Genomic DNA, 11,327 nt, shown 5'->3' with positions numbered 1-11,327 from the left:
TATATATATATATATATATATATATATATATATATATATATATATATATATATATAAATACACACACATACAGTATACATTTGGAAAATATTTACATGTTTACATGCATACATTTAATTCATTTTATATATAAATATTTAATATATAAACATAGCATATTTTTCTTAAATATATACATGCATGTGTGTTTTTATACATACATAATATAAATATATACAGTGCACACATATATAATATGTAAACATAAACTTTTATTTTGGATGCGTTTAATCGTGGTTAATCGTTTGACAGCACTAATATATATATATATATATAACTTTAAGAATTGTATTTTCTTTGCAAATGTTCATGTGGTATACTCAAAACAGTCATGCAGGATGTATTTTATATTATATTATTTTATTTTATTATTTGTTATTATTATAAATCTTCCTTAAATATAATTTTGTTCATTTTAGGAGATGTTATGCAAAACTTCAACACATGTGGATGTAAAATATAGACTGAAATGCTCTGACAATGGAAGAACTGTTGCAGTTATTAAAAAAAAATTAAATTACTGATGATGATAATAATAATAGTAACAGTTGATTGGACACATTACATATTGCACACATTGTGAGCCCCCTCACACACTCACATTGTTTTGCCAATCACGTGTTATTTACTCAATCAGGTTAACCTCAAATTTGAATATGCATTTGAATTGAAATCATAAAAATATTGCAAACCATGACAATGTACCCATAATAGCTGATGGTCAACTAATATTAGTGATCGACCGATATTGATATTTTATAACCGATACCAATTATTTGCATGTTTATGTGCACGATAACCGATATTTATTTATTTATAAAGTAAATAAATGATTGAGTGAAGTAAGTCCATACTTCACTTTGGTTTTTCCTACTTTCAGCCATCTTAAAAAAAAGTGTTGAAAATTAGCAGTCTTTCATGTTAAATTTAATCTTCATATTACAATAAAAAACATTTAATTTAAAGCATCAGCAGCAACACTAATATTAACAATAAGCAAAATAAACGTAGAAGGTCTAACGTTTTCAAATGGAGAAAATAAATAAAGGACCGGAGTCGTATCAACTTCATTTTAAACTACAGTTTTAGTAGGTTTATAAGATGTTTAATAGGCTAAAGAGTGAAGAGTAATTCACTGAATAATATTCTCTGGAATATTGAAACATAACAAACAAAACATCGTATTTTATTGCATTTCTCAACTGGAATGCTATATCAGAATTACTAATAATGTTTTTGTCGTTCTAGATTATGAAATGCCTGCTGACAGCGTGGTTTATCTATGCATTTACACTATACTCAAACTGCGATCGCTGGTGGAGATAATAAATAATTAATTTCCATAGAGTTGTATCTATTTAGATATTTATTGGCGAAATAATGATTATATAGTAAATGTTAATACAATTTAGGGGTGTTTTAAACAAGTGAATCCTGTTAAAAGTTACATGCGGTGGCCGTGCTGGAACATTTCCTGAGCATCAACCCGGTGAGTGAACAGCAATATGAAAGCGGCTTCACGAGACTAATGATGAGTAAACATACAACAGAGAGAGAAGTAAATTTTGCGTTTTTAATACATGGCTGTATTATTTAACTCATGCAAAGTTACGTCTTTATTGGGACAGGACTTGACGGATTATCTTCGCGTACGTGACTCCAACTTCATGAGACGATGAGCATATAGACAACAGAGAGCGAATTCAATTCAGCACTTTTATTTCCAACATGCGCCCATTCATGGCTGCATATTATTTAATTCACACAAAGTTACGTCTTTATTGGGACAGGAGTCATGACGGATTATTTTACATGACTCTATTTCTTCGAGCCAAACTGCATAAACTGCATATCAGGCATTTATGTAATACATCTAATTTGTGCATTAATGGCTGTTATGTTAAATAAAGTTTACTAACTACATTAAATTAAGTACCTGTGCACGCCGTTGTTGTTGTCTCCTCTCCCCTCAGACGCCGTGGTGCAATGGCGATCCTGCGCGCAATTCTCAAAACATCCACAAGATGGCGGCGTTTATCGGTGAATCCGATATGACAAAACCGATATCCGATTATTGTAAAAGGCTTAAATATCAGGAAAAATATCGGTAAATCGATATATCGGTCAATCTCTAACTAATATACTCCTTGGCAATATGTTATTGTAGATCAAATATTGAGAAAAAGAGGACTGAGAGAATGCTTACATTAATGTGTTAAAAATGTCCACCACAGAAGAAGAAAACATTGTATGATGCTGGTCACATAGTGTTTTAATTAGGGGTACGCCGATCAGAGAAAGCAGTATCTTGCCGATACCGATCACCGATACCGATCTTTTTAAAGCCTTCTTTTTTATCATTTATAACTATTCTCGAATTGAGAGGTGATACGGGGGGATGGCATCCCCCGGTTGGAAAAAATGACAAAAAGCATACCCTCAGTAACCTCTTTGGATTCATAATGCCTACTATGTAAAACTTATCATGCAAATAACATGTTAAAATTCTCTATTTGTGTTTGTATGATGTATTCTGTACATAAATTGTTAAAATGTTATAATTCACGAATAACGGCGATTGGCCAATCAGAACTCGGTTCTGTAACAAGCTGCGCACAAGCTGAAGCAGGTTTTTGTCATTTTCCGCGCAAAATGGTTCAAGCGCAACTTTTGAAGTTTTTTAAAAAGAAGACAACAGAAAAGGTATGATTTTTCCTTGATTATAATTTAAAGACATTCCCCTGACATAACGTTATTGTGCTGTATGTGTGACTGTGAGCGATTGAGAGACGATAGGAGAGCTGGCATTATCGAGTCATCAACTTCACTGCGAAGTTGTGCATTCACTGCGCGATGAAGCCTATTGGTAGCTTTTTCAGCATTGCAATTATTGTCTTTTATACAGTACAGTAATACAATCTTTCAAAGACATGTTTAAACAATAAAAATAAGCAGCACATTATTCAATGCTTTTTACTTTTGCATTTACTTTAGATTGATATATTAAGTTGCTCAAGCAAGTGGCAAAACATTTAAACTACTTTTCTTACGTTATCACAAACTTACCATTGACAGAAATAGTCAGCTCTACTGCCTTTCCTTTTGCATTGAAATCTTTATTAAATGCAATTCAGTAACCTCTTTGGATTCATAATGCCTACTATGTAAAACTTATCATGCAAATAACATGTTAAAATTCTCTATTTGTGTTTGTATGATGTATTCTGTACATAAATTGTTAAAATGTTATAATTCACGAATAACGGCGATTGGCCAATCAGAACTCGGTTCTGTAACAAGCTGCGCACAAGCTGAAGCAGGTTTTTGTCATTTTCCGCGCAAAATGGTTCAAGCGCAACTTTTGAAGTTTTTTAAAAAGAAGACAACAGAAAAGGTATGATTTTTCCTTGATTATAATTTAAAGACATTCCCCTGAGCAGCGCAGCAATAGACTCGGTCTGGAAACCATCTCTGCACTGCCGCAGACGCACCGCTCGTGGAACGCACTGCCGGACAGCAACGGTGTGCAGTGTGCGCGCTTTATTAATTCGTTAACATGAGCACGGAAAAAATATGCACCACATACGCACTGCAAACGGAGTAATGTGAACCTGGCATTATGTGTGTGCGCTGCGAGTGCGAGTGTGCATGAGCACACGGTCTCCAGGAGAGCGCGCGAGCGCTGAATGGTTAAACACTGGCAAGAAATAAAAAGTAATGCAATTTATAAACTTTAGTGATGATGTGACACTGCCTCGATTGTGCAAGTGACAATTCCTGTGTCAACTGTGCAGCATTGCAGCTCGCTTATAGACAGACGCGATGTGTGGTGATTTGAAGACATTTGCAGATTTTGAGAGAGCGCGTGACTGCAGTTTGTATTTACTTGCATTATCTTTGTGTAATATTTAAATTTGTTTGATATGAGATATGAAGGTGAGTACCTCGCCTTCAGCATTATAATGATTTCACGCGCGCCGGACAGAGACTGAGACGGTGATGCTGCATGTCGTGCCAAACCTCTCATGGCAGCATCATCAGCTTGAGATCGGCCTTTTTAGAGACCGCCCATCAGTCATCCCAACGTGATTATCGGCCGATAATGATCGGTAGCCGAACAATCGGAGCACCCTTAGTTATAATAAACCATTTTTAGTTGCAGGATGTTATTTGTTCAGTGACATGGCTGACAGACATTTTGTGTAAATTGAATCTAAAAACTATATATATATATATATATATATATATATATATATACATACAGGGCTCGAATTGAGAGGTGATACGGGGGGATGGCATCCCCCGGTTGGAAAAAATGACAAAAAGCATACCCTCAGTAACCTCTTTGGATTCATAATGCCTACTATGTAAAACTTATCATGCAAATAACATGTTAAAATTCTCTATTTGTGTTTGTATGATGTATTCTGTACATAAATTGTTAAAATGTTATAATTCACGAATAACGGCGATTGGCCAATCAGAACTCGGTTCTGTAACAAGCTGCGCACAAGCTGAAGCAGGTTTTTGTCATTTTCCGCGCAAAATGGTTCAAGCGCAACTTTTGAAGTTTTTTAAAAAGAAGACAACAGAAAAGGTATGATTTTTCCTTGATTATAATTTAAAGACATTCCCCTGACATAACGTTATTGTGCTGTATGTGTGACTGTGAGCGATTGAGAGACGATAGGAGAGCTGGCATTATCGAGTCATCAACTTCACTGCGAAGTTGTGCATTCACTGCGCGATGAAGCCTATTGGAATACAGTCAAAATGTCCTTATAATTCAAGCAATTAAAGAAAAATTACCCATGTACTGTATGAGTTTTTGTGTTTTGTTATTCATTGCACAAGCTTGAGCTTAAACGCTTGCGTGGTGCATTATGGGATTGAAAGCGGCACAGAGAAAGCATTGAGAGTGGCCGAGAGCATCAAAAAGTTTGGGCATTCCTCGACTTTATGCAAATATTGAGCGAAAAACACCGGGCGACAACCAGTCACTGTGAAAAGAGGAAGATGAAACGCAAACAGGGTGTAAACATCGTTTTTAGAGGTGTGCTCTGCCCTAAATTTGACACGCCCCAAAGCAGTGGCGTAGTAGCGTTGCCAGCAGCACTGAGCGCAGATTTGACGCTGTAGTGGAAACGCACCGTAAGCACCATCGCCCCCTCGGTCCGTTTGCGATCGCGTTTCGGGGGTGGGGGGGTGGGGTGAGAGTGGACCCCCGACTCCCTGGGTCTTGGTCGGTCTGTTCGCCACGGGGCCCGGTTGCACCCCCCTAAGGACGGCCCTGTGTATATATATATATTTATTTTTGTTTGTGTGAGATTATTTATTTACTCTTAATGGATATATGAGGTATTTCTAAAAAAGAAAAAGTTAGAAAAATATAATTATCATCGGTGGACATAAGATGTATGCTAAATTGTCGAAAGCCTCTCCTGACTGTCTGTAATGCATCTGGAAATTGTACTTTTGACTTTGTTCTCTATACTCTTTGTATTCTCTTTATTGTAAAACTGTCATTTCATTTGATCCAGCATATACACTACCCTGATGTATTTTACATTTAAAATACAATTCTCCATTCTCCAAAGCTGTTTGCAAGTTGTTACGGAAAATATATTTGAAAAATGTGTATGTTTTCTTGTAGACAGTGAAACAGCTGTGTACACCCTCATGCCCATGGTCATGGCCGACCAGCACAGGTGAGTGTCACTGTTATGCTTTGAATGCAACTGGAACACAATTAATGACCGAACAAAGGCCAAGACAAACAGAAACACAATAACTTCATTCCCTGTCTAAACAAACCTAAACGAATGCCACCCACTCCTGCAGCTTCCCCAATACTAACCTCTGCTATTTCCAGTACAGTATGTATGACCGGCTCAGTGATTAACTGCTATAAATTTAATGGAAGCTAAAGAAGAGGATGTCAAGCTTAACATCCTCTTTGGGTGGCAGTCGTCTCCTTTAAACTTCCGTCTCTTTGGCCACATAGCTTACTGCAACAATTTTTTTTTGCTCATAGGTCAGTTTCTGAATTGCTTTTAAACTCAAAGTTTGATGTCAACTATGCCTTTGGACGTGTTAAAAGAAGCCTTCTACACATTGCTGCCAAGTAAGTTCTTTTCACATTCTCACAAAATTACCACATTTTCATGTCATATATATATATTTATTCAGATGACCCAAAATGTATATGTTCTCTGGATTTTTTGTTGTTGTATTAGCTGTGGATCGGTAGAGTGTCTTGTCCTGCTGTTAAAGCGTGGAGCGAATCCAAACTATCAGGACATCTCCGGCTGCACACCTCTGCATCTGGCTGCAAGAAACGGGTAAACGGGGGGGGGGCATGATATGAAAGCATATCAAATCACATTTTTTCAACTTCACATTCAACTAAGCGTTTGTGTGTATTGCTTGCAAAAGATGGTTACTGAGAAATGCATTTATGTTGAGTCCCATTAACATTTTTTCCCCCATGTTGTCTTCTGTTTTCACAGACAGAAGAAGTGTATGGGCAGACTGTTAGAGTTCAATGCTGATGTTAATATCTGCAATAATGAAGGTCTCACTGCTGTGAGTATGATGATAAAACTGCACATTTGAGACAGACACACAAAAACAACAACAACAAGAATGATAATAAAAACATCACTATTGAACATTTTCATAGTTATGAATATTACATTTATAAGTAATAGTAAAGTAATCAAAACTGTGAAATAACACTAAAGAAATAAAGTTGCCAATTGCATTTCTTTTTAAACCATTTTTTCATATGCATATGTATGCTGGAAGCCTACTGCTCTACCGACCCACTTTTAAAACAATGATTTTTATCAATATTTAGTAATACATTTAATAAAGGAACTCTTATGAAGGTATTAAACTAATTTTAAGCTTTTGAGCAGCAGTGTTGGGGGTAACGCATTGCAAGTAACGCGAGTTACGTAATCAGATTACTTTTTTTTATGTAACTAGAAAAGTAACACTTTATTAATTTAGAAGGAAATATCAGAGTTACTTTTTTTCAAATAAGTAACGCCAGTTAGTTTGTTTTCCATGTCTTAATTGACAGCTCTGGTGTTGCCATGTTGAAAAAAATCGGGAGTAAGTGCAGAGGCGTTGTGTGCGCTGTGTGAACATGATGCTACTGCAGTTCTAGACTAAATATGAACATGTATTTTAATAAAAACAGTCAAATGCAAACTCAGAATATTACACAAACCTGCAATAATTAAATGTTAAAAAGGCCAAATATAATTTATGGATTTAATCCCATTTTATTAGCCAGCGTCTTTGCTATACCGACCTTCGATTATCCAAATTCAGCCATACTAAGCAAAAATGACACATTTGTGTTAAATTTTTCTTATTGCTGAATAGTGTTGAACTGTTTTCTCGTGCTTCATATTCTTTCTTTATGCAATTTGTTTAAGCAGCACCCTCTACTGTATAGACATGAATTAATATTTCCTTCAGCCTGAGGCGTTGTTCATTTCACTTTTGTTGTGAAAGGGCTTTTACATTTGTAAAATGTGACCCTGGAGCACAAAAGCAGTCTTAAGTCGCTGGGGTATATTTGTAGCAATAACCAAAAATACATTGTATGGGTCAAAATGATTGATTTTTCTTTTATGCCAAAAATCATTTGGATATTAAGTAAAGATCATGTTCCATGAAGATATTTAGTAAATCTGCTACTGTAAATATATTACAACTTAATGTTTGATTAGTAATATGCATTGCTAAAAACTTCATTTGGCCAACTTTAAAGGCCATTTTCTCAATATTTGGATTTTTTTGCACCCTCAGATTCCAGATTTTCAAATAGTTGTATCTCGGCCAAATATAGTCCTATCCTAACAAACCATACATCAATGGAAAGCTTTATTCAGGTTTCAGATGATGTATCAATCTCAATTTCGAAAAATGGACCCTTATGACTGGTTTTGTGGTCCAGGGTCACAAATAATAAATTTTTATATTAAAAACAAACAAGCAAGCCCTGCCCAAATTTAAAAAAGTAATTCAAAAGTAAAGAGAAACATTACTTTCCATAAAAATAAACTAATTAACATAATTAGTTAATTTTTTTAGGGAGTAACGCAATATTGTAATGCATTACTTCTAAAAGTAACTTTCCCGAACACCGTTGAGCAGTAGCCTAGACCATCAGATGCATGAATTTAAACCTAATTGAAACTTAATCTTATTTATTTTACATTAAAACAATGTCTTATATATATATACAGTGGGTACGGAAAGTATTCAGACCCCCTTAAATTTTTCACTCTTTGTTATATTGCAGCGTATTTTTTTTTTTTTACTAATAGTAGAAGTGCTGTTTACTTGTATTTTATTCTTTGTCATTCTTTCATGTCATTAGATTCATTGGCTGTCAGTGAATGGAAGGACAGAGCTACTTCATGACCTGGTGCAGCATGTGTCTAATGTGGACGTGGAGGACGCCATGGGCCAGACAGCCTTACATGTGGCCTGCCAGAATGGACACAAGACTGTACGAAATCTCTCTGTCTTCACAGCTTGCACACTTGCACTTTGTAGTTTAAAAATGATATATATATTTTTTTGTAGTTTCGTTAAGGTTCATGTGATGTTTTTGTTTCTCACAGACTGTGCAGTGTCTTCTGGACAGCGGAGCGGACATCAACAGGCCCAATGTATCTGGAGCCACTCCACTCTATTTCGCCTGCAGGTGAGCAGCTAACCATCATCAACCCCGGCACTACCAGCTGCCAACACAAACGTACAATGTTTAGCATGATTACTGTATATTTCACTCCGGCCTGGACTGGAAATGTATGGTCAACAATTAGAATGTGGCCCCTTAAGAAAATTAACTTCCATTCAGTGACTGAATCTGGATGCTTTCTGACTACACAAGAAACATAATTAGGATAATCAGGGGTTTGTACAGATATATACAGTATATATATATATATATATATATATATGCACGGAGTAACGTGAGATGCGTTTAGCTGTATACGCATACATTTTGTATCTTATAGGCGTTTCGTCCAGACGGGTCCGGCGTTTTTGGAGAGTGAAACCGATATTTTTTGAAACCGGGTCCCAGAGTGTATAAATCTGAAAACGCCGCCCTTGCATTTTCGTGTGGACAGCGAATCCGTATATTTTCTGAAACTATGACGTCATCAGCCCACGTCTCACCCCTAGTCAGACACCGCTACGTCACGTAACAGCAACAAAAACATGAACAAACACTGAACGATTGTCTTTTTATTAACTAACATTAACACAGATTAATAAATGTATTGTTCCATGTTTGTTTTTTATAGCGCACGCAAGGTTTATGCGCATAGTCCAAGTCTGAGACACGTTTAGCTGTATACGCATACATTTTGTATCGTATAGGCGTTTCGTCCAGACGGATCCGGCGTTTTTGGAGAGTGAAACCGATATTTTTTTAAACCAAGGTTTATGCGCATAGTCCAAGTCGTCTTATCCGTTTTTAGTGTATCTTTGTGGCAGAATTACAGCGCCACATGCTGGTCTGGCATGTATACTACATCGTTTTGTGTCAGTTTCGTGGTTTCGTGTGGACGCAGATATTTCTTGAGACGAGGTGAAAAAAAAGATAGGATAGGGAAAGCTCTGGCTTCGTGTGGACGTAGCCTGAGAGTGCAGCTTTGGATACACTCACATGAGCTCGGTTGCTGAGCAACAGCACTCCATCCGTCTCGTTTTGATTACATTTTGCAACTGATATCAGTCCAAGCAAGGCTGGTGATGATGCGATCAACACTAACATGCCTCACAACAGATAATTAAAGAGTAATTAAACATACGCTTGAAAGGCTTTTAAAACATGGAATCTGGGCCTGTTCTGACTCTTGCAATTCCATGCCAATTTTTGTGATGCTTACATGTTGTAAATCAACCATACACATTTGTTCCAGATGACTGGAATAGCTAGAAAAGTCATGTACATCTATTGGTTATAAAAATGGAATCACTAAAAAACATGAAGCTCTTAAAACCTCTGGAATCTTGAAAATAAATTATTATTGTTATTAAAAATTATTACAAATTTTACCGACATATCGCGCAAGACTTACTGATATAGCAATTATAATGAAACTTTATGTGGAGTACTACTTGCACATTTCTAAATATTAAGCCTAAAATGTGTTTTAATATTGCTGAGAATTGTATGGTCTTTCAATAATATTGTCTTTAAATGCAAGATATTTAAAGTGCGCCTAAAGTATACTTGCAATAGTTCCACTTTAGCACAATCAAATATACTTCAGTATATTTTTAGTTGGACTTCAGCACTACTTCCACACTATTAAAGTGCATGAAGTACAAAATAAATTGCTCCAATTTAGCAGACTTTAAGTATACCAAAAGTACAATTGCAGGGTATTTTTATTAAGTGCATACATGTAAAGGTATTTGTAGTATACTTAGCATGAAATAAATGTATTTCAAATATGTTTTAGTATATTGATTTTTCACTAGAGTAGGCCTTGGGGGGCCTTTCAATATTGTAGGCAAAAACATTGACAACTGTTGGTAAAAATATTTTTCTCATCCAGTTTAATGACACAGTCATTTGAAGGTAACTCCTTGCCCATTTTACGCAACCGTGCATGTTATGCATATTTGCTTATTGCCATAAATTTGTATTACTTGTGTGCTACATCCAAGCCATTTTAGTTCGTTTTTGGCACATTTGCCTTAAAGGGGTCATATGATGCGATTTTATGTTTTCCTTTCTCTTTGGAGTGTTACAAGCTGATTGTGCATAGATAAGATCCCTGAAGTTGCAAACACTAAAGTCACAAACCCAAAGAGATATTCTTTATCAAAGTTAAGACTTTGCCACGCCCCCCTAAAACGGCTCGTTCTAACACGCCCCCACATATCTACCTCACTATGTGGAAATATTTGCGTAATGCGCCCAAATGTGCATGCAAAGAAAGAAGGCGTGGTTTCAGTAACCGCAGTTAGTGTTGAAGCAGCATGTCAGGGAGACGCTGTGTGTTTCTAGGCGAAAGCAAAAGCACTTTATTTGGCCTTCCGAAAGTAGATGCATTTAGGAATATTTAAGATGACTTGCAACAGAACAGCAATGCATTTTATAGACGACCGTTTCGTGAAGGTCATTCTGACTTTGCTACGACAATCTAGCGCTTCTGAATGAGCTACTGTTTTGTTATTAGTTTAAGTATTTGCTATTGACTGTTCAAATGCGGAGTTTTGCGCATTGTGTGTGTGTGTGTGTG

General features: G+C 36.2%; 1 protein-coding gene across 1 annotated transcript in view; it reads left to right on the top strand.

The window, feature by feature from the left end:
• The window catches only part of LOC107598938 (E3 ubiquitin-protein ligase HACE1-like), a 33,760-nt gene that overhangs the window by 710 nt on the left and 21,723 nt on the right, over positions 1 to 11,327 (top strand). Inside the window, 6 exon segments of the mRNA XM_016290381.1 lie at positions 5,693 to 5,747; positions 6,074 to 6,163; positions 6,276 to 6,380; positions 6,549 to 6,624; positions 8,438 to 8,569; positions 8,685 to 8,767. Of these exon segments, the coding sequence (XP_016145867.1) occupies positions 5,693 to 5,747; positions 6,074 to 6,163; positions 6,276 to 6,380; positions 6,549 to 6,624; positions 8,438 to 8,569; positions 8,685 to 8,767 (541 nt within the window).

Source organism: Sinocyclocheilus grahami, unplaced genomic scaffold (assembly GCF_001515645.1).
Source record: "Sinocyclocheilus grahami isolate Dianchi unplaced genomic scaffold, SAMN03320097.WGS_v1.1 scaffold258.1, whole genome shotgun sequence".
NCBI lineage: Eukaryota > Metazoa > Chordata > Actinopteri > Cypriniformes > Cyprinidae > Sinocyclocheilus > Sinocyclocheilus grahami.
This window is presented reverse-complemented; position numbering and strand designations above follow the sequence as displayed.